The sequence below is a fragment of the Haliaeetus albicilla genome, chromosome 16 (genome assembly GCF_947461875.1).
Source record: "Haliaeetus albicilla chromosome 16, bHalAlb1.1, whole genome shotgun sequence".
Taxonomy (NCBI): domain Eukaryota; kingdom Metazoa; phylum Chordata; class Aves; order Accipitriformes; family Accipitridae; genus Haliaeetus; species Haliaeetus albicilla.
In genome coordinates this window covers 26,330,889-26,355,350 of record NC_091498.1, presented here as the reverse complement: position 1 = coordinate 26,355,350, position 24,462 = coordinate 26,330,889, and the positions used below count along the sequence as shown (strand labels likewise).

Sequence of the window (24,462 nt, the reverse complement as noted above, 5' to 3'; positions counted from 1 at the left end):
ACCATATTTAGCAGAACAGAGATAGCCACTGTGTAAGCCAGAGCATGGAATTTATTTGATTTTAAAATAAAATTGAAAATGTGGTTTTATTTCCAGTTCATGTGTTATCAATCCTCTACATCAAGTAAAAATATTCACATAAACATTTTCGCATCTATTTTCAATTCACAGTCCAGCCTACCTACACTAAACAAGTCCTTTTACATTCAGAACTGAGGCATTTTCTCCTACCTTTATCTCAGTTCTTAACTCCAGGCACATTTTTCTGAAGAGCTGACAACCTTACAAGGTCTTTAAACACAGAATTACAGAAATTCAACATCTCATTACTTGAGATGCGTGCTTCAAACAATTACAAGATAATATCTGACTCAGAATAATGTGCATCATTTGAGTTTATGCAGCTGAGACTAAGGAGGTCTCAAAAATGCAGCAGGTCCAAGGTATTACAGATACTTCACAGCATGCTGATTTTCTTTGCCAACAAATCACAAAACATTGGGTAGAGAAAGAAAGATCCGTAAGCAATCAGGAGAACAAACTAATAACAGATTTAAAGTTTTTCTCTTTGGATGCCCACACACATGCAGGGTGTTTATGTCATGTCCTAGAGATTATAAACAACCAATTACAGCAGTCTGAAAACAGCACTCAAAATGGAGAGTCAGAAGGAAAACGCACAAACACAACACACATGAAATTCAACTTTTATTTTTCTGTTGATAAAACCCAAAGATCCCTCACAGCAGCAATAGATGCAGAAGTTATCTGCAGAAATGATACCTCTTCTTAATCTGTTTGCATATCCAAGTATGCCAAGTGTGTAGGGACTGCATATTAACACAGTACAGGCACTGCTCAGTAGTAACAGAGATCAAGTTTCTTGGCATATTTTAATCCATCCTTTCCTTAATATTATAGGGTTTTCATAGTATTAAAGATGACTGTTAATGAATTGTCTGTTTATTGGATTTTTTTGTTGTTGTTGCAATTTAAAAAACTTTTTATTAAATTCTACATGTACAGTTTATATGCCCAAATACACCTCCCCACATTTTGTAGTAGAGGACAAACTGTATCCAAATGCTACAATTCAGAATGAAAACGCTACTGCATTTAGCAGCTCTAGCCGCACTAGAGTAAATATTTCTGAAGAGTAACAAAACACACCTCTTTGTTCAGTAACACAAGGGATACAGGTTTTAAAACGCACATTTCTATCTTGTATCCATACCTTTCTTTAATATATATATTTATATATAGCTCTAAAACAAATCTCTACTATTTTACAATTAAATTAACACACATCCACAATTGGTCTAACTAGTGATTTTGGTCTCAATACTTTAAACATTAGTTGTTCCATAAAAATATACAATTCAACATGGTTGTATCAGTACCATGAGGCCTTTTGAAAGAGGCCTAGGACACATAATCAACCATGCAGTTCAGTGCTCAATGTCATCTAACTGATAAATATTTATACTGCATTTGCAAACTATCAGTATCCTTAAAATCCAAATTTCTCTTTGCAGGCTTACCACGCTTACAAACATGCAGAAAGCAATCACATTTCTCACTTGCCTGTAGCAATCACATTTTTTCTTTTCCAATATATCAACTGACAAAGAATTAACTTCGTGCTGTCATTTTTAGGTCGCTAACCTTTTCCTGTCTTTCACATACTGAATTATTTCACAATGGATCATACGGCTCCATGTGAAGACTAGGGATCAGCTACATAGTAAGAACTGCACTTTTCAGTTTAAGCTTCTAAGAATCAAATTACTAACAGTCAATTAGGATGCACTCATAGCTGCCGTACAAGTGAACAGACACCCAGTAGACAAACAAGTTAATTCTAGATATATACCACAAGGTGAAGCTTAAAAACAAAACAAACCCCAAAACCTAAACTACACAAGTACAGCCTCAAACCTGGTAGATCCCAAGAAGTGGACCTCTGTCCAGAAATTTTCTGCAAAAAGGCACACAAAAACCGTGCCACCATCAATCATGCTTGAAATAAGACATTAATCGCTTGTAGCTGGAGGTTTCCTTATTACCACCACAGCACCATTCCACAAAGTTTTATAGCAATCGTGATGTAGTACTTCTGTAGTACAAACAAGAATCCTCCAAGTCAGAAGCAGTCAGTAATAAAACCCCAGACAAGTTCACGTCACGTTAACCTGGCATATAAGCCTCAGAATATTTTACTCTTATAAACGTAATAATCAATAATTTAGGTACTAACTATTCCAAGACCAGTACAGTCAGTCTGTAGATAAGACTACAATAGAACATATTAAAAACACGAGAGGTATGACAATTAAGATGAATATTTCTTTTAAACAGCAGAAAGTCAGGGAAACATCTGGAATTCTTTTGCACTGCATTAATATATCTTCTGTTTCTGAATATAAAAATACATCTAGAGAGTCAATCCAGAACTGCATACACAATTACATTTTTCCCCTTAACTGCTTTAAAATTAGTACAAAACAATATAAGTTACAGGAATGATTGCTGCAAATTTGTAGATGTTGGCTATTACAAAATCATTATATGAGAACACCAACCGTAAATTATTTACAGGCGAGGTAATACAATTTCCAGAGTAACGAATTACAATTTAGCAGAAGTGTAAAAATAACGTACTCACCAAAACATTACAAAATCTGGTATCATTATAAGGTACACAGTAGATCATGATTAGGTTTTGTAGTTGATATACAACATATTCTTAAGAAAAGTGCCAAAAGACTGCTACATAAGAATCTTTTTTTCCAAAATCATTCAGCAAAAAACCCTGCAGATTCTATGTTAAGTAAAGCCAAAAGAAAACAGGGAAAAGGGGATGCCGATAGTATAAGTCTGTCTTATTAAATGCCTTTGGAAAATGTGTAAATTCACTTTCATGCTTAAAGGTCTGACACGAAAGACTTATTAAAAAAAACCAATAGAAATATCAATATACATGCTTTTTCAGGGTATCTTAGGCCATTTTAAAAGTACACATTCCTCTTAAACTGTGAAACACATGGAGACTGAAAACATTCTAAAAATGGCTGAACTACCAAGGGTTGCTGTGATCAGTGGCACAAAGTCCTGCTGGATGCCAGTCGCTAGTGATGCGCCCCAGGGGTCTGTACTAGGGTCCATACTGTTTACCATTTAATTAACACCACAGGTGACAGGACAGAGCAGCGTCTCAGCGAGCCATTCAAAGGGACCTCGGCAGGCTGCAGAAACAGGCAAACAAGAATCTCAAAGCTCAGCAAAGGAAAGTGCAAAGTCCTACACCTGGGGAGGAATAACCCCATGCACCAGTACAGGCTGAGGGGCTGACCAACTGCAAAGCAGCCTTGCAGAGAACGATACCAAGCTGATCGTGAGCCACCGTGTGCCCTTGCGGCAAAGCAGCCCAGCAATCTCCTGGTCTGCATTAGGAAGAGCATTGCCAGCAAGTTGAGGGAGGCACTTCTTCCCCTCTGCTCAGCCCTGGTGAGACACAACTCAAGTGCTGGGTCCAGTTTTGGGCTCCCCAGTTCAATACAGACATGGGCATACAAAAGTGAGTCCAGTGAAGGGCCACAAAGGTGATTAGGTGATTGGAGCGTCTGCCAGACATGGAGAAGCTGACAGAACTGGGATTGTCTAGCCTGTAGAAGAGAAGGCTCAGGGGTGATCTTACCAACATCTAAATGCCCGATGGGGAAGAGTAAAAAAAAAGAGCCAGACTCTTCTCAGTAGCATCCAGTGACTGGACAAGAGGCAACGGGCACAAACGGAAATATAGGAAACTCCCCTTAAACATAGGAACAGACCTTAATAGCGTGATGGAGATCAAAATACTAGAACAGGTTGCCCAGAGACCTTCTGGAGTCTCCATCCTTGGAGATGCTTAAAAACTCAGCTTGTCACAGTCCTGAGCAACCTGCTCTAGCTAACCCTCCTCTGAGCAGGGGAGTTGGACTACATGATCTCCAGGAGTCCCTCTAACCTCAGTCATTCTCTGATTCTATGAAAAGGACAGGGCTTTTGTAGTCCAGACATTGGATCAACTGAGTCACAAAGCAAACTATAAAATGTAAATGAAATATATTTTCTCTAAGTTATTGCATACAACGTTAATTTTGCTGCCTGCGTTTTGCCGATCTCATTTTTTCAAATCTCGACTCCATTTCTTCCAGGACCTTTGGCGTGTATCGCACAACTAATTTAACCTTCCCTTGAGCTGCCTTCAGCAGTTCTACTGCTTTTTCATGGTGTTCACCTTCGACACTCTGCAAAGCATAAACCATTAAGTACAGTATTAGTAAAGACACACACTGAAAACAGACTTTTTTTCATTTTTTTGTACAACTTCTATATAATCAAATATTGAAGTATTCTAGTTTGAAGACTGCACAAGGAAAACGTCACCCAAGTTGAGGATTTATTCTTCAGCAAATCAATAAGAGGTGATGATAAACATACTAATTAGTATTAACAAAAAGAGTAGTGCAAAACTTTTGGTTAGGTTTATGCTGAACAATTAAATTCTGTATTTACATACAATAAGTGAAATAAAGATAACATTAGGCAATTATGAAATTACACTTCAAAAATCAACAACTTCAGGAGGATACTTATTTAAAATTCAAGATTGTTTTTCTTCTTTTGGCATGCATTTTAAATTCAGCAGTCACCCTCAATTTGCCTAATAAATTGCCACAGACAACTGCAAGATAGCTGCCTTCTTGATGTTACCCTGCGTTACGACAAGGCAAACCGGTGCATACTGGGCACCTGCAATAGAGCAGCTAACATGCAGTGTGTTGCTTATCTTAGTGCTCCACATGTCTCTCAGTAAATGCAAGGTATTCAAGTTAATTTCTGCTAAATTGATTAAGAATAGCCTAACCCAACTCAGTAAGAACAGAATAAAAGTACTTTCCTAAAACAACTCTCAGAATTTACTAGGGTTATATTAGATTCATCTAATTACAAATGCTAAGCAACAGTTCTCAACAACTGAATCCAAATATACATTCCTGGACAGCAAACATTTTAATCAGCAAAACTTATTTCTCCCAAACTTATTAAACACAATGATGGGACTACCCCAAGCCTACCTCCCACTGGTGCTATTAGAAGCTAGAAGGCAGGTGATGTACCTGTTGATTGGAGGGTTTCCCCGTTACTATAAAGTTACTTACAGAAAGAAAGACAACAGTTAAAAAAACCCAAGTTATTTCTCTTCTATCAGACTTAGACAACACATACATTTGAATGTTTTCATTTTTGTTATTCAAGTGGATGTGCAGGCTGTTCTGTTTTAATAAAAGGTTTGTAAAGGTCTATGTTTAATTATATCAAAACACCTAAAATTCTGTAATACACTCAAAATCTCCCAGCTGAAAAATATAAACTTGTTTTAAGGCACATTCACTGCAGTCTTGGAAGTGGCAATTTTTTTTTTTTAATTATTAAATTAGAAATTACAATTACAAGAAAATGCCTGTCATATGTATTAAGATGACAGGATTCCATCTGTAAACATCAGAAGATGATGATTCTTCTGAGACCATGTTAGCATTCTCAGCAGTATTTTATGCACTCACTGTATTCTTACAATGGCTATAGAGATTTATACACGTTCATGCGCACACACGCAGTCACTGTTAGTTGTACCAGCTGTCTGATGATCAGGGTCAGTTTTGGGCAGAGTGGTGGTTTTGTTTTCTTTAAGAGGGTCTGTGGGTGAGGAAGGCCTCATCTGAAGACAGTTCTACACCTGTCCCTCAATGCTTCAAAATAACAGGAAGGCTAGGCAGAGGACAATTGTGTCACTACAGCCATGATTTCTCTTACATCTCCTGAAAAGGACAGTTGGACTCCCAGGTAATTGTCAGGAGCCAAGTATGTCAGAGATCTGTGCTAGCAGGGACTTCCAGGAGCACAATAAGTGTCTATTCCTTTCATGTGTCAAAAAAACCCCACTCGGGTTAAAGAGCACAGGATTTAGTTTGACCCTCAGTCTTAAAATAAAATTGCGTTTGCAGATGTAATGATGACAACTTTAATTTTAAGTTAGCATACAGCTTCTCTGTAAATAAAAGCAAGGTTTTGAGAGATATTCACATGCATTTGACTAGCAGCTGCCTTAAGTCAAAGCCTGTCCATAGCCACCTCTTTCCAGTCACCCTGTGTTTTGCTTTTTGTATGGCAACTCTTCAGAGGAGGATACTTAGTAAAAATAAATATCCGCAACAGCACTTTAGACATATACTCCTTTAAAATACGCTAAAAAGGCTCAGTTTTTGAAGCTCAGTGCACTTAAGTGGAAGGAAAAAAAACCCCACGTAACTGAAGATAACACCACCTTGTAGTTCCATCTTATTACAACTTTCATTATGCAGTAGCATTTTTATTGGGATAATGAGGTTCTGGTCAGTCTAATGCAACAGAGCATAATTTACTACTTACCTTAGAAAGGGCACAAAATTATATTAATTAAAACCTGCATCACGAAACTTGGATGAAAGAGGAAGCCATAATGGCAGTTACTATTTCACAAAACAACACTTTCCCTGAATTTATACAACCTCTCATAACCTGAAATACTGACATAAATAGTTTCCAGTTGAGATAGATAACCAAAGCATAATCCTAGAACTTGCAATGCACACAACTCTGTAGAAACCTAAGCAAGTTGCTCTTGCAAGGACAAAAAGAAACTATTCTGCCAAGATTAAAAGATGATATTGAGCGTGTGCCATGTATATTCTCTGTATGCCCCCACGTGGAAACAAGCAGTTACTGCTACATAAAGTGAAAACCAATTCCTACCACTCCGTTTACGGAAAGCAGCTGGTCTCCACGTTTCAGGCCTCCATGTCTATCAGCTATACCGCCAGGGATAATTCGAGAGATATAGATTGGAGAATTTTGTTCTTTGCCTCCCATAATGTTGAATCCAAGACCTTCCTCGGTTTTGGGTAGTTCAACCACTCTGGGATGGGAATGACCTTCGCTAGCAGCAAACGCAGCCACAGTGGCCTGTAAGAAACAAGATTTTCCTATTTATAAGAAATTAAATATAGACCCCTTAGCTAGACACAATGAGCAGGCTGAAAAAGTATTTTTATCTCAAAGTACTTAAATATTAAGACAAATGAGATTAATTCCCTAGATACCAACACTAGCATGAAAAATTTAGAACTCCAAGAATAAAATTAAGATGGAAGAAACTTAAAAATAATGACTCTTGTGTTATACCTTTTAATAACCCATTAAGCTTATCCATTTTATCAGACATCTAGATAATATCCTTCTGAATTTTAAATAATCTTCTTCTGCTTCTAAAGTAACAAACTACTGTATTTTACACAAGTTATAGTTTGGCTTTTACCTTTGCTGTTGCATTAGCTCTAACTTCTGGGCTACTGCTGATATCCACAGTTTCGTATACATGTTCATACACCTTTAGAGACAAAACAGTTTAAGTATGGGGAAAACAGATATTTATCTGCTTAGATAATGTAACAAACTATCAGGTGCAACTCAAAAATGTGTAAATTAAAAAGTACACACCTTGAATAAGAAGTTACTCCCTGATTCACTACAAGGTGTCAAGTGACACTCTACCATACTATGAAGAAACAACTCTCTCAGCATCTTTATTGTTTAGTTAATCCACACATATCTAGGTCTCATCCCAAATCTTCCCTCCTTCCCCAACATTCAAGACCTCATCATGAATTTAGAAATGCTTATGGCTAGTCCAACACACCTGACTGGAGACACGGATGACTACCTTCTCTTGTTTGATTAAAGCTGGAACCCTTCAATAAGGATGCATGCAAAATCACTTCAGGACAGCTATTCAAAGCTCTCCCAACAACCCAGCCCTCCTCGCAAAACCCCATGTTTTCCTTCAACTGATGCAACTGACTTGAGTATCCTAAGAAAAAAAAAGGGTATCGAAAACACAGAGGCAGTAAGAATACTAATGCTAAGGAGGTGCTTACACCAAGAGCTAACCCACATCCCCACATCTACCTGCCAATCATTTGGACTTGCTAAGCAATAAACACGCTGTCCTCAATAGGATGAAAACATTAAGATGACACCTATGTCTACAAACAGATCTTTTGAAACACTCCAGGTGTTATTGTCAGTGGTAGCACCAACAGCAATAGCAGGGCACATTTGATCACCTAAAAATCTCCAAAAGAGCATCTGGAATGAAGATGAGGTGGTGCAAGACCCCACCTCAAGGTGATGCACAAGGTGACGTGGATTTGGCTTAAAAGAAACAGAGGCAATTGGTACTTTGTCCGTTCTTACATTCCAAGAGGATAACAGCCCGCTAGCTGCCAGTAAAGGCTAGACTCTCAAAATAACCTCTAAAAAGTGACTTGCTCCTGAGCCATTACTTAATACACTTATGCTATCCCAAATTATTTTCTTTTGAACTTTTAAAAATCAGTCTTGTTCTATGAAGCTCTGTTAAGTCAATTCAGCTTTTAGAAAGAACAAAATCAGATTTTTGCACTGAATACAAAAAGGAAAGAGTAAAGCATACTGTTTTTTAACTCAAAGTAACTGCTTACGTCAAGTTAACTTACCTCCCTTACAGCATTACAGAATTCACTTTGAAGGACCCTTTGCAAAGCCTGTAGCTTTTGTGGTGGCACTTCTCCACTTCTCTGTAATTTTTCCAGCAACTCAATTGCTCTGCAGATGTCTACAGAAAAATAAAGCACTAGTAATGAGGAATGCCTGAGGAAATTCAACGGGTTTTATTTTTTGTTAGGTGATTTAGTGGGGTTTTTTTTTTGTTTCAATTAACGGAGCAGCGTGCGTGTGTGCGCACGCACACTTGTATACACCTTAAAACTACATATTAGTTTTATTTCTCCTATAAAACTACGTATCTACAAAATGTTACAATAAAACATCATGTTTTCCCACTATTTTTAAGTTAATCACAGCAATCCAACCCTGTAACATATCTGGAGGTATCACTGCCATATGTGTATTTTAAACACAATCTGATTTTCCCCTGAAGTTTAAATCATGCTGAAATATTTCACTGATATATACACTATCAACATTTCATACGCATAACTTCATAATTTATCTACTGCACAGATAACATTTTGTTAAAATCAGGTAGAATATTGTCAAATACGCTAACATTCCTTTCGTACTGGAAAAAATTAGTTCAACAAGAGGACACTCAATGCTTTCCCTACAGCAGGGCTGAGAACTATCTGGCCTATTTTTTTTTCCCAAAGTGCTCAGAAAAACAACCAAACTCCTTTTGATATTCTCAGCTGAGAGAGAATATCTCTGTAGTCTAGAATCCTCAACCCCAAACCTCTTTGTTCCAGTTCCTAGAAATTTTTTTCCTAAGAATTCACATTGTCCATATTCTCATAAATGCAGATGCTGCTTTGTGAAACTGAACTCCCTGTGAAGGATTTGATTCCAGACCAGACAACTCAAGACAGGCATCAAACGTGACATCAAATGCTACGTGACATGCTTCTGGCAGCTCTACAAGAGTAGAGTACATTCATAACCCTCACTTGTATTTCCAAAGTGTTACACTAGTAATGATTCTGAATCACAGAAGTCCTTGAACAGAAGTAGAACAGCCTCTCAGAAAAACAGATAGAAAGGATTACCTTCGTTATCACAAAGGCAAAGAAGCGGTGATTAATCTACTATATAAATAACAGATTATTTTAGAAAAGGATGAAGTCTGGGACACTGCTATATCCCAAATGCGTTACTTCCTTTTTTCTGTAATTAACCTTTAGGCAATCATTTTCCACGTGAACGCACGTCCACCCAATGGCATCACGTCAGCACAGAAAATGTGCAACAGCCACAAACTTCCCCTAAATGCCAAGTGTGAGAAGAGAGAATTTACCTAACAGGATGAAAAGACAGCGGGGTATATGTTCTGAAATTAAGGTGACGTGCACTGGCAAGAGACAACCCACAGTGAATTATCAGTCGGACACATCTTACCAACTACTACACTGAGATCAATTAAACAAGGCACAACTTAACCTCACAGACTGGTCATCCATGGACTGGAAAAAAATCCTTCACGGAAGAATATCCAAGTATTATCAGTACAGCCACAAGACACACGTTATTTCAGATGAAAGTTAAGGTTTCTATGTGCCATGAGAACTTGGCATTTTTTGGCAAGCATTTCCAAGCTTTACAAGCATCAGTTATCTAAAGCAAAGAAATATCAAAACCTAGATTTTAGCTATCGCTAATTCCAAGTCTACAGAGACCTCATTCCACACAGCATGCATATTTGCTATTTGTACAATTACAACATGAAAAAAATGGTTCTAAAGCTTTTAATTTTCTAACACGCATTTTGTATTTAACATACAAGATGGTGAAATTAAAGAGATTCTAGATGTGATTGTTTATTAATCTTTCAATCTTTTTATGATGCAAAATCACCAACATTCTTAGTAATCATTGTGTTCAGCAACAACAGTACAAATTATCTTAATTTCATGAAGTCTCGCACTGAACAGCTTGAAATAGAATGATCAGCCACAGCAATAGCAGCACTTCCAATCCTGCAACGCTCCATATATTCATGAAAAAGTCTAGTCAGCATGTAAATTACAATACAGCTATCATTTAAATAGTCATTTGTCTGCAAACATCTGCAAGTATTTCATGCGCATAGAGAGTACAGTTCTATGCAGCCGTTCTCGAGTCTGTGGTCCATGAACCACGTTAAGCTGTAAGGTGCATGAATTTGTTATCTAACAGCTTGACCAGGATACTGCAAGAAATTTTAAAGGGTGATAGCAATCTACTGATCCGAAGAGTAGCTGCAGAAATGAAGACTCCAGAACTCCATTTGCTAATTTCTCTTCTTTTGATCTCCACATTTCATCAATAAACTAGATATATTTCCTACCTGGATCTCCTAACAGACAAAATGTTTAACTACGTAGCATTTTATACCCTAAGGTAAAATTGGCTAGCTTGGGAACCAGCTGTGTCTTTCATAAAGTGGAGACCAAGAGCACAGAATCAGCTTGTCAAAAAGCGACTGGGATACACTGAACTGGATTCCTTTTAGATGAAACTAAAGCAGAATATGTACTTTAATAAAAAAGGGCTTTGAGATCAAAGGACCAAGCTGCTGCTGTAAAGTAAAAACCCAAAGCAGACACACACAGCATGGAAGTTGGGTCCTCAGCACTCTACAGATCTCCGTTTCTCACACCGCACCTCTTGCTCAGGCAGACACAGGCAATGGATCCCATTACCAGGACCCTTTTCCCCCAGCAGTTGTTTCGGTTTACCCTATTGACAGGAACCCATTATACCAGTCGGAAAGTGAAATGAGCATAACTTTCTCCTACCGAACTGCATTAGGCACTATCAGTCAAAAGCTGAAGATTCAATATGACCCAGCAATACTGCTCTGGAAAGGAACTCGTTTGGCTAGAAGCAAGTGGCAGAACACACCTTCTTTCATTTTCAAGAGAAGATTGTTGACTGCTCTGCTGCTGCAGTTTGCTTCCTCCTGAACCACTGCTCAGGACATGATCAGCTGAAAGCTGTCTTCCTCATAATACTAACACTACAGTTTAGCCAACTGTTCAGGACTAGAGACTGAAGTGAACACTACAGAATTGTTTCAGTGATGGATTTCAACAAGGATTGATGTAGAAATAACTCCAGAGGCAAGCGATTAAAAAAACAAAACAAAACACCACCCACAAAACTCATTGTAAAAGGGAATCTACACATAACTAAAAAATGGATTTTCTTTTAACCTTTTCATCCTTTTAACATCAGTTGCCTGTTCTTCACAAATCATTTTTTCACAGGATACTAGACCGAACTCCTGAAAAAAAATATATATTTAAACTAAAAGAATGTGGAAAAAAAGCCAGAAAGATGCCACCACTCCAAGCATATGTGTGAACAAAACACAGAAAGAGGAAAAATGCAGCGTCCTCATAGATACTCCTGATTAACCACCTCCACTGCTTACGTTCAAATAGTGTGGATTCCTAAGGTGTATGTAGAGTTATCACACATCACCACCAAGCCATAACAACTTCGAAATGTTAAATGTAGTTTCATCCCTGCCCTCCAGCAAATTCGGGTGGTGGTGTTTGCAACGCAGCTTGGAGAAGAGAACAGACGGGGAGAATTTTCAATTGCCCTGATGGTAAGCATATGGTAACCATTTTAAAGCAGCTCATTTTCTACACTATTCTCTCTTTTCTTACGCTATATGCTATATGCCAACAACATTAGTGATGTTCACTTTCAAGCTGATGATGATTCATCATCAGGTTATCTGCAGTCGACCTCATACAATTAACAGAAGTTATTTATTTCTGTAAATAAAGCTCCTGCTTTTGGAAGTCCATTATACTGTGCTCCCTTTTTCTTCTTTTCTTAAAAAGACCAATATGCCAGAAGACTAAATAGTTCCTTTGTTCCACTGAACCCTAACTAACTCTGCAGATTTGTTTGTTTTCATGGATACAGCATAGTGGCAAAGTAATGAGGTGGAGAAGGACGCTGCCTAAGGTTTAACTCTGCAGGCCTACCAAGAGCAACTAATCCACTGCCAAAGCAGCTGCCCTAATTAACAAGCTTTGGAGCAGGGAGGGTAGATGAGCTGTGGAGTGGGAAGCAAAGTCCTTACGTAAGTTGCTATTTACAGGCCTTCTCTCACACAAGTGGTTCACTTGTGGAATGGGAAGGAGGGTTAGGCAAATAGAAGAAACTGAATTCTGTGGTAGGTAACACGTGATAGTACCAAACACGATAGAGTGGGTATATACAGCGTATTACACATCTACAAAAAAGCACCTAGCACTGTAAGCAAAGGTGGTGGTCCCAAAGGGAACAGCAGTGTGAAAACAGTCAGTTCATCCAGTCACCTACACTTCACTTAATTCCTTTCCTTTTAAAAAACAGGATTTCTCATTCTCAGTATTCTTTTCCCATTTAAATTCCATTTTTCTGATCCGTATTTTCCTAAATACACAATAATAAACCAATCATATATATTGTTATACAAACATGTGTTCGCTGAGCTACTGTGGACCTTGCACAGTTCTGAAGAACCATCCTGAAGGAAGTTTATCATTGTTTCTTAAAAGCCCTGGATAAAAGACACAAATGTACTGTAGAAAAAATACCCAACTAGGTTTTGTATTTTCTCCGTTTCCGTACTAATTCTAGTTACACACTGCACAGTATTAACAACATAAATTAAAACAGTAACTGTAAAATCAGGATGAAAACACAAATGTGAGAGGATGAGAGTTCAGCAGAACCACGAACGAGTGCAGAGGGACCCCTGCATGTGCCGGTTGTCTTCTATAAAAAGAATTAAATTATTATTGCTAAGACACAGCCTAAGAGACTGCACGTAAAGCTAAGAATTCAGCTGTGTTCAAGAGTAAGTTTTCCCAGGAGAGAAACGGAAACAAGGAGTTAGCAGGTGGAGTAAAGAGCTGGCAGAAGCCTTGACCCTAGCAAAGGCACAGCAGACACATCCCCAGAAGGAGCGCATCCATGGAAACCCAGCCACAAACCGAAACGCGTGAAAAATCTTGCATCCAGGAAAGCCGAAGAAGCAAGTCCCACCAACGCGCTGAAAGAATCGGAAGCGGAGGAGAACATTTTCAAAGCAGCTACCGCCGGGCTGCTCCCCGGCCGTCCCCGGGGGAGAGCAGCCGCCCGGTGCCACCGCGGCGGCCCGGAGAGGGCAGTACCGCCCTCGCCGCCCGCCCTCGGCTCCTCCGCGGCCGCGGCACGGCGGTCCGCCGCTCCCCGAGGCCTCAGGCCGGGGGGGAGGCGGCGGCGGGGGACGACGACGACGACGAGGAGCCGTCCCAAGGGCTCGGACCAGACCCCCGGCAACGCGCCCCAGGGCCGGGCCCGGGCGGCAGCTCCACCGCCGCAGCGGAAAGCGGCGAGGAGCGCCGGTCCCTCGGCCGCAGCCGCGCCTCACCTCGCTCCAGCCGCACTGGCTCGCCCAGCGCCGCCATCTTCTCCTCGCTGCGGCCCGCACGGGAAGTGACGCAGCGCTGCCGGAAGGGCCGCGGGGTGGGGTGGGGGCGGTGCTGGGTGCGACATGGCGGCGCTGGTCGTGGCTGCGTGTGTTTCCCAGCTGCCAGTCAGAATTATGGCACGTTCACTAGAAAATGTCCACTCTTTTCTTTCTTTCTTTTTTTTCCCCACCCCTTAACGTGTCCGAAGACTCTTTACACGCTAAAAACACCCCACAGGGAGCGCGTATCTTTCTGTGCAGCCCGAGTGCCCCTGGAGGTGGAGTATAGATATGAAAATGTTGTTCTGCCTGTGTGGAACGTGAAGCATGTTCTTTACGTTTCTTGTTTGGCATCAGTTTAATCTATGCGTGGGGCTAATGTAGTGCATTTACCTTCTGTATTAAATTGATGTCAGTACGTACTAAGTATGACATGCTTTGTCAGCTTTTTCTGGAAAAGAGAAGGCGATTACTTCAGGACCTGTATTTATATACTCTTAATTTATTCTACGGGTTGAACTCTTTATGTTTGGCTTTGATTTTGTCTGCATTTTGTATTTTTTGCTTTGAAAGAGAGTAGTTCAAGTCTCTAAAGTGTCTGCTAATGTGACAGTGATGTACTTTCTCTTCTCTGTGATTCATTCTAATGCCAGTTCCTCTCAGTTTGAAGGATGCTGCATGTGCGTTTCAGGGCAAAGGTCGTAAGAATGGAATTTCACAGGTGAACAAAATTAAATCCTCACAGACTAGTTTCCAGCAAGAAAAAGTGTTTTAGCAGCTGGAACCGTAGAATGTTTCTGGAATAAAATCCAGATGTTTCTATCACAGTGGTGCAGGAACTACCATTCTGTTACAAGTGATTGAAATTTTAAATAGCGTGCTCTGACTTTGGACAGATGAGCCTATGGAGAAAAATGAGTGTTTAGCGATATTTCATAAATCTTAAGATTTTTCCAAAAGGCGTGTGATAAGAATACATGTTTAAACCTATCTTTAAAGTAGCATTATTCTGACTTCAGTAAAGACTAAAGATTCAGGAGTTAAAGCAGGTGCTTTAACTTTCCTGTGGACCCAGTGAACCGGACAACGATGTTATGAGAATAAGAAAATCCAAAGAGCAAATTTTATGTAGCGCTTCCACTGTCTGCTTCATAGCACTGTCCAGCTTAAACCATATTGCTCCTGGAATTTGTGCTGATTTATACCTGGAGAAAAGAAACACAACAAAGTTTGGGTTTCTAATTGGTGATCTGTGAAGAATGTTGGTAGTGTAATAGTTACTTTGTTTTGTTTGTTCTTTGTTTCCAAAGGGGAACTTACTTTCTCTGATTATCTTTGACTTGAGAAAGCTAGGTCTTTTTATACCAGAAGTTCTGTGGATGGCAGGAGAACTAGTCAGGTTATAACCTTACAAAAGAATGGAAAAGAAGCGGTCGAAGTGACCACTTTGTTTGGGGTTTGCTTTTTTGTTAACACCTATGGAACTCAACCAGCTGAAAAATATCTGAGGGAAGGAAAACTTTGGTATAAAATTTGACATTGCTGTCTGTTTTAATAAAAAAGCTAAAAGCTGACACGTACACCTTTTCTGTGACCTCCAGGAGACCAAAGAATGACAGGCTTCATATTCCAGTGGAAGAAGAAGTGGAATGCCAGTGCAGGACCACAACAGAGGGAAGGAAAATAAGGCTACAGGTTATATAGAAAAAGCATGCATACCCATTTGCTTTTTCCATTCTGAGGTAACATTTAAGTGCACTGCTGTATTTTTGCAGGACTGCCAGATTTTTGCAGTGGTGTCTTAAGTTACAAAGCCAGGCATTGCTATGGTGGAGGTATTTTAGTGCATTTTTTTGTCTTCAAAAATAAGAAAATGTATTTGAATTAAAGAAATAGCCACTGTGTGTCATGGTTTAACCCCAGCCAGCAACTAAGCACCACGCAGCCGCTTGCTCGCTCCCCCCTGATGGGATGGGGGAGAGAATGGGAAGAGTAAAAGTGAGAAAACTCATGGGTTGAGATAAAGACACTTTAATAGGTAAAGCAAAAGCTGCACACACAAGCAAAGCAAACCAAGGAATTCATTCACCACTTCCCATCGGCAGGCTGGTGTTCAGCCATCTCCAGGAAAGCAGGGCTCCATCACATGTAGCAGTGACTTGGGAAGCCAAACGCCATCACTCCGAACATCCCCCCCATTCCTCCTTCTCCCCCCCCCTTTATATGCTGAGCATGACTTCACATGGTCTGGAATATCCCTTGGGTCAGTTGGGGTCAGCTGTCCCAGCTGTGTCCCCTCCCAACTCCTTGTGCCCCCCCAGCCTGCTCGCTGGTGGGGTGGGGTGAGAGGCAGAAAAGGCCTTGACCCTGTGCAAGCACGGCTCAGCAGTAACAAAAACATCCCTGTGTTATATCAACACTGTTTTCAGCACAAATCCAAAACATAGCCCCATACCAGCTACTTTGAAGACAATTAACTCTGTCCCGGCCAAAACCAGCACAGTAAGTCAGAAGTCTAATCCTGTCCCACTAGATGGGAATGAACTGCTGAGTCTGTAGCATGCTATATTTTTGTCAAGAAAAATTCAAAGCATAGGTGGATACTGACAGATTTAGTATTAACGTGACAAACTGTGCCATCCTAGTCAGGAAATCCCTATCCTGGTAAGCATTTGGAGGAAAAACAGATCCCAGAAGTGATTCCCAAAGACTGAGAGATGCTCCTTTTGAATGACTTGGTAAATGCATTTGCACAGTAGTGGTTGAGAAGCATGAAAGATCTAAGCATTAAAGTTCAATTGATGTATTTCGCTAGCTATAATGAAATTATTAATTTATTTAGACCCATTTGTCTATGTCACTCAAGCTTGTGACATTTTTACCACAGTTACTTTACTTACATCTTCATTGATCAATTAGCCTAGGTGTTACCAGCTGCATTTCAATGCCACATGAAATATCGATGCTGTGTGCTGCAGTATATGTATGTCAGTAGGACCTCTGGGAGCAAGCGCGTCCTGCAGGTTTTTGTGTATGCGGTGCCACTCTGGCATTACTGTTGAAGGATTGTCAATAATGACGTGATACAGCCTATGTCTTCATTGGAAAATAGTTGCATTACCAGTCCAAGAAAAAATGGAAATCGGTCTCTAGTGTAAGCCAACTTAAAATGAAAGCACAGTTTGTTTTAGGTGAGAGGTCTTAGTGTTTGAGAAGTTAATCCATAACTGAGTAAGAGGATGAGCTTTCTTTAGAAGTTAATTAATAAGGTCTTAATATTTTTATGATAGTGTCTTACCAGGCAGCCAAACATGGGGCCCTTTAATTCTAGACGTTAGACACAGGTGGAGGGAATGCAAATACAACAGGCTATACTCTATGATTAGCTAGGCAAAATGCAGGAAGAAGAGTGGTCCAAGAAACTTTGTTCACTTTCCTTCAGGCTTCTGCTCAGGTGCAAGTTTTGGGCTGAAGCTTCTCGTGAGAAAGAGTCACTGTTTACAACCGTGCAAGCAGTCATTCTCATGAACCTCTCTCAGGTGGAATTACTTTTTTTTTGTACAAGAATAGCTTGATTTGGTTTAGCTTAAATACTTTGTTACTGGACATGCTAAACCCAAAAAGCCATCAGAAGAATAAGAAAATGTGCATGGATTGTGGCTAGCTTTGTCTCCGCACAATTCTATCAGTGTGTAAACTTATGTCTTAGTTACTTTCCCTGTGTATGGACCTATACATGTGTATAGGTGTTCTTTTGTTAACAGGACCAGTCCACAGTGGTCTTGTAGCTAGGTGGTGTTTTCCTTCACATCCAGCTGACATGAATTTAGCCACAAGGAGGGACTATAAGATTCTTTAGATGCTATAGAAAACATTGGAGCACAGTTTTCTAAAATGTCATCATCCCAATAACATCATTAGAAGTGTAACAGTGCTAATTAGTGCATGATTTTAATGCACAGATAGTACAAACCACAGACCCACGGCATTAATTTATATATGTGTTTTCACATGCATATGGTCAAGAATGATGTCGAAGTGCTTTTAACATTATTAGGCAAATGTTCAGTCCAAACTGAAAGGAATTTTTACTTAAATAATTACCTAGCTAATTGCTGTAGAAGGTATGTATGCATCCAGTTACCTTTAAGGAGGAAATGGCAATCACGTAACACGGTACACCATCGTGAAGAAAAAAAAAATTTGGCTCGTAGTGAGTATTAGGACACAATGTATGCTTATAAAAATTGCAGAAGAATCTCTGCTGTCCACAAAGGATAATGTCTGCATGGGAAACCTGAAAGGCCAAATTAACCATGATAGGACTTTTATTTATGATTCAGGGCAGAAAAGAGAGTGCAAATTCAATTTTTAGATTATTAAGACATCCCTTTGCCTCAGGACTACCATGTGGTAGAATTTTATTGCTTTAATACCTCTGAATTTAATCACTTTAAATCTTTGACAGTTGCATTAGTATTTGCGATTTCAGCAATACTTTGATTCATTGGCCTAGTCCACAGTGAGTTTCATGGTCTGTCCCACACTGTGACTGATTGCTATTGTCCCTGTCAAAGTTCAGGATTTTATACCTATTGAAGAGGTACTTTGGTACCTTTTTGGTCATGCACGTACTAGCAATTTTTTCTGTCTTCATATGACAAGAAATTTTTGCTTTGTTACATGTTACAGAACATGCATTTTGATTAATCTCTCACACATTGGTTGATTAACATGTAGAAAGAATCCAGCGTTTTGGTATACGCCACCTAACCTCCATGCCAATTATTTTTTTCCACATAAAATTTGACTATGATGTGATTTGCCTCTGAATTTTTCTAGCCACTCCTGGCAAATGTGGGAGCATGTAGCAGACATATAGAAAACCCTGCCTGTTACTAATTTTTTTTTTGAAATCTTGTCATTATCCTCCCCACCCCCAGCCTTTTCTACAGATGAAAATACTGATGCCAAGGCTGACAGAGGAAGCAAAGTCGAACCGGAAAGTCAGTGATGCATCTAAATGCTAATTACAATTAATACTCAGAAATAATTAAATGCATCTGCTTTTTTTTTTTCCAGAGGAAAATATTTCATCTTGCAAATGCTTCTTTTTAATAAAATGTACAATATCTATAAAAGGCCTCATACAGATGGGACGGACTCACCTTACTGTAAGATTTAGTAAGCATATGCTCTGTAGTGCAGCTCTGCAGGAACCTCTTCATCATTAAGTTTTGAAGGACAGCAAACCTCTGTTTACAAAACAGTATAGTAGTATTATATATTCATAGTAATATATTAATATATTATTATATATTAACAGTGTTATTATATAGTGTGGTTTTCTATACAGAACCAAAACCTCCTTTCCAACACTAATTGGACAGAATTTACCACTTCCCATATGCAAGTGATCACAATACCAATTATTAATTAAGCTGGCACAGTTGTCACCTATAAGCACATTTCCCTTGGTACACAACTGAAATAATTCAGGGAAGGAAATTGTGTTAATTGGTGAGTTTCAGAAGAAACATGGGATGTTTAATTTCACCTTGAATGGGACAGGAATGTTTTTGAAAAGGCTGCTATTAAGTTGTGTCTTTCTGTACAGTCACAGAGGTGAGTTAAGATTGCATTAGCAACATTTGCCTGCCTTTCAAGTGCTTTGCTTAATGTCCTGTCAAAGCAGCTTACAAGACAAAGCGGTGCGCAAACAGATGGCAACATTAAAAAAAAAAATCTCATTTGACTTTATGAAAAGTTATTTGAACCTTGAACTGTTTGAGTTTACTTTAAAAAAGAAATAGTGTTGAACTAAAGCTACCCAAAATAGATTTGGCAGAACAGCCTTTTGATAGAAGAATATAAACATGCTGAGTCTCCCTCTGCTTTCATCACTGGAAGAAACGTGTGGCCTCAGGCTCTGGGAAGGGTGGTCAAAAGAAGAAACTCTGCCTCTGCAATATGCTCTTCTTCCCACTTTATCTTGGCAGGGCTTTCTGAGTAGGAAAGGGGTGGAAGTTGCAAATTCAGTGCGTGTCCTGCACAAATACAGAGGCGTGAGTTAGCAATGAATCCCAAAGATCAGCTTTTACTGAATTTAGACTGCACTGTAAGGGAGTAGTTTGTAAGGAGAGAATGTTTCCCCCTAAAATATAACACAAATTTCCACAAAGCCTTTCATAAAGAGACTTAAGGAAAACTTTCCAGATCTCAATTACTACACACACAAAAAAATCACACTTAGAAAAATAATCATAGGAAAATACTTTTACTACATATTAGACAACCACTGGCTCTATGTAATGATTTCAGTGTTTTATAGCACAGAGGTGACTTTATGTTAGCCAGACTTAATATATTCTTTCTATGGTACGTATGAGAGATTTTCCTCTTTACAAAAGAAAACAACTGAGCAGGAACCAAAACTCATCAGAGTTATATGAAATCCTACATTGTATGTCTTCATCAGGCAATACAAAGTTTGCTATTTCACATCTTTTGAGAATAGCTATCCTGGGCAGATGAACTGTTATGATCAGCAAGGGTCACGGCACAGAATAAGCATCTGTGCTGTTCAGGACCTTGTGAGTGTTTGGACTGGAATTTAATTTCACCTTTTGGCTTTTTTCCCTGCATTGTGGTAATTTCTCCGCTGTCTCAGGCTGCATTTGAGTCTTCCACTGACTCCAGTGTTCCTTGGCTAGTCCTTCTGCAATGAACCATTTCTCTGTGTACCTTTAGATGAGCTATCTCAGAAGAAAGCTCACTGGGATCAGAAAAGTCTCTAGAAAACACTGGTTTGACTCCTAAGATCTGAAATTGTTCTGTTTAAGCTCTGCTTAAGTCGTTAAATGTATGCCATTGACCTAAGTGGGAGTTGGACTGAACCCCAGAAGACCATTCAAGTCCAGTAAGGTGGTTCTTGCTCTCCTGTGGTGCAAGTGAGAAAATTTGAGCACAGTTAAGATACATATTTAGGATTTAGGACTGAAGAGCAGATGGACTTGGCTGCATGATGGGTAACACATTTCTGGCTTTGTAAAGGTACTTTTTTTTTCTCCAGTGTTTTTGGCCAAAATTGACTTGTAAATACCATTTCTCAAAGGTCTGATTATAACAAAACAGATACAAACTGCTAACGTAACATTACAGTGAAATTACTGTTGAACTGTTTATGCTTACAAAAATGCATCCACCGTTTAGGGTCCCCAACAGATTTTCCCATCTCCACATAATGAGGTCATCTCATACCGAAAGGAATGTAAGTTTCAAAGATATTGACTGTGTTTTTAGTAATATCATGAAGTTTAATGAGCTCTGGAAGTGTTCTCTTGCACATCACTGCACATTTAAAACTCAGGAAAAAGCACTTAAAGTGTATGTGTAAAATTTCCTTTAAAAATATTTGAATAATAAAATATTATCTTCCTGTAGGCTTGCAGGGGGCCAGATCACTTGCTGATGCAGATGCACACAACCTTGTCGTCTCTAAGTGTCTGTCTCACTGGTTATCTTATGGCTGCAATGACAATATAGGCAGGGTTTGGTTCCTACGCTCCCAGGAGTTTTGCAGTTAATTGCAATAGCAGTAGGGCTGGACCTCTCTAACCAGGTAACAAGTAGGTATGCTACCTCTTTGTGTGCATGGTGCAGTATATACCATTAATATATTTTCTTTACATCAATAAGGATTTTCAGAGCTTACTTTCTCTATATGAAAGAATATATAGTGATTGTTTCCCAAAACGGAGTCTTTAGCTAGACTTTCCTCTCCCCGTCAAAGGTGGCAACCTGATAGTGCTAGAGATAGATTCATTTTGTTTTGTTAAAATATCTGATATTGTCATCTTTATGAAGCCAGTGAGTTTGACTAATATTAAATAGACTATGTTAGTAGTATCTAACTGGTACAGCCTGTACAAATGTAATACAGTCTCCTTCCATACTATTTTATCGTATTACTCTGGTTTCTAATCTTGCAAATATTCTCAAGAGGAATTACTCACATGCAGAAAATAACCTCATATTCTTTAATGTTTGCAGGCTTGGGCCCCAGGTTACAATATCATTTATATTTAAATTGTTTCTGAGTGTAAAAGACTGCTAATTATTCCAGATTCTGCATTTAGGATTATATTTTGAAGGGAGAAATAATATGTCTTATTTGTCTGATTTTGTCTTTTTCTGTTTCCTTCTGATATGTTTTGTAGTTACACGTATGGGAAGCATGATGCACATGGGAAAATATTTGGTAGTTTGGTGTTAAAAGTGTTCTTTGTGCTCAAAGAATAAAGGTTTGCAACTGATTTGACATTTTAATTTATTCTTTTTTTGCTAAAAAATAGAAGAAGCAATTCAATTTGTAATATGATTTGTCAAGCTATATTTTAGTGATCAGTACAGAATGAAATTTGAAACACATTCATTTATTTGCACATTTTAGAAACATGGGGTTTTAGTTTTCTTAAAGTGTGCTTCCTTGTGGTTTACATTTCAGCCAAAGGACTGAAATTAAAGTTGTGCAGGAAGGCAATAAAAGGGGTTTATGAATACATGCAACTGCTACTTATTTGCAGCCTATGACAAAGTGAATTTCCATGGCAGCTTGTAAATTCATGAAATTTAGAACTTCAGGTAATACCAAAAGCAAATAAGTGATGGAAGAACATAAGCCCAGCTGGAAGTCAGTGAGATTTGGCAACTTAGCCACTTCTGAAACATTTTAATATGCGTTTATGCACGTCTGAACATAAATACTTTAATCAGAGCAGTGCATTAGTGTTTACAGACTGGCATTGTGTTCCCTAGGTCCTATTTGTTCTGTGGTTTCAGTGACGCGTGCCCCACAGGTTTTAGCCTTGCAATTCAGTGACAATACTTCTGCATGATGTCCTTGGCCTGCTGAGAAACACCCATTTGAAGAGTCCCAGCATGAAAGAGCTTCAAAATCAGATTCTAATACCAGAAGTTGAGACGCAAGTTCCTGTAACAGCAAGGAAAATAGATTCCTCCAACGTTTATAAGAAAAAGACCTCTACTGTCTCTTGCTCCCATCAAACATGTTAAAACCAGTGATTTGTAGCAGATGGGAAGAAAGACTGCTCAGATGATTGGGTGAAGGGAGAGCTTAATTTACAAGGAAGGGTGAGGAGAGGATTACTTTCTTTGAGTATACTGTGGAATATATGCTGGGGATTGAGGGAGGGCAAGAGAGATAGCTGACAACAGAGGTGTAGGTTAGCCAGTAGTAAAGTTAGAAATTATCAACAAGCTGCCTGCCACTAATGAAATCTGATTCAGAGGAAGCTTTGCAGCTTAAGCAGGCAAAAAAAACCCCAAACATGCCTGTAGGAGGAAGATCAGTTCACTTCTGAAAGGGGTTACGACATGGTTCTGAAATACCGAGAGACTGGATTTCCCAGCCCAGGTGCAAGACCGCCGTGCCTTTTAAGGCAGCTGAGTTCTGCATCATTTTTTGGGCTCTCTTTAGCCCCTGCATGTAGCACAGTAGGACAGCGGGGCTCTCCAGAGCAGCTAATCCTAATCTCACTCTCACTAGCAAGTGGCAGTCCTTCCCCTGCCTATTTGTGGAGCAGAACGCATCAGTAATGGCAAATCGCACGCTTTCCTTCCTTTTTCTTAAGCTCAGTTGCGGAAACCAAATTTGACTTACCACACTATCAATTTTTCTGTAGGATGAATTATTTTGTGCTCATCTCCCCCAGGTGCTAGACGTGACTCGGGAGACAAACCTCTCCTACGGTAAAGCAAGGGTGTGCTTGCAGCTCAGCGTAAGCACTTTCCTTAGCCCCATCGAACATCAGAGGGAAAGCTTGTTGCAAGGTAACCCTTTGGCATCTTACCCTCCTGATAAAAAGCCTCAGAGCTAATACTTCCAAGGCTCATGAACACCAGCCTTACTTTTACTCCTCGTTTCCCTTTCTCCTTGCAGGACAGTAGATAAAATAGTTGTTCTCCTCAGAAGACCTAAGTCCGTGTTCTGCCTTGTACTGTTTATTTTCAATAGAGCACACCTGCTTTTGAAGCTACATAAGCCTCCAACAGGTGGATCCTCAGGACTACTGACTGCATTTTAACTCTACTTTTTATGATTTCAGAGCCTCTTATGCTGCCATGACAACTTTCAGTCCCAGTGTCCTCAAGCAAGTTTCTATCGCTTCCTCTGAGAAGCTGTTCTAGCAGCTTTCCAACAACCAAGAATTACCTTCATCTGCAAGTAGTTCAGCTTTACTACATTAAAAAATATGGGAGAACGGGAATGGAAACACCTGTTAAGGTAGAGATGTCTGCAAGGGAATGGACACAAGGTCATTCCGTCTTACCCTTTTCATTGAATAGGAAAGAATTTACACTCTGCTTGT

At 39.4% G+C, this 24,462-nt stretch overlaps 1 protein-coding gene across 1 annotated transcript; it reads right to left on the bottom strand.

The window, feature by feature from the left end:
- Positions 1-695: 695 nt before the first annotated feature.
- On the bottom strand, positions 696-14,134 carry LIN7C (lin-7 homolog C, crumbs cell polarity complex component). Its single transcript, XM_069804056.1, has 5 exons — positions 14,033-14,134; positions 8,619-8,737; positions 7,400-7,471; positions 6,838-7,047; positions 696-4,289 (listed from the first exon to the last, which is right to left on the bottom strand). Exons 1-5 carry the CDS (start codon positions 14,067-14,069, stop codon positions 4,134-4,136), a joined length of 594 nt encoding a protein of 197 aa, XP_069660157.1. The 5' UTR covers positions 14,070-14,134; the 3' UTR covers positions 696-4,133.
- Positions 14,135-24,462: the final 10,328 nt, after the last annotated feature.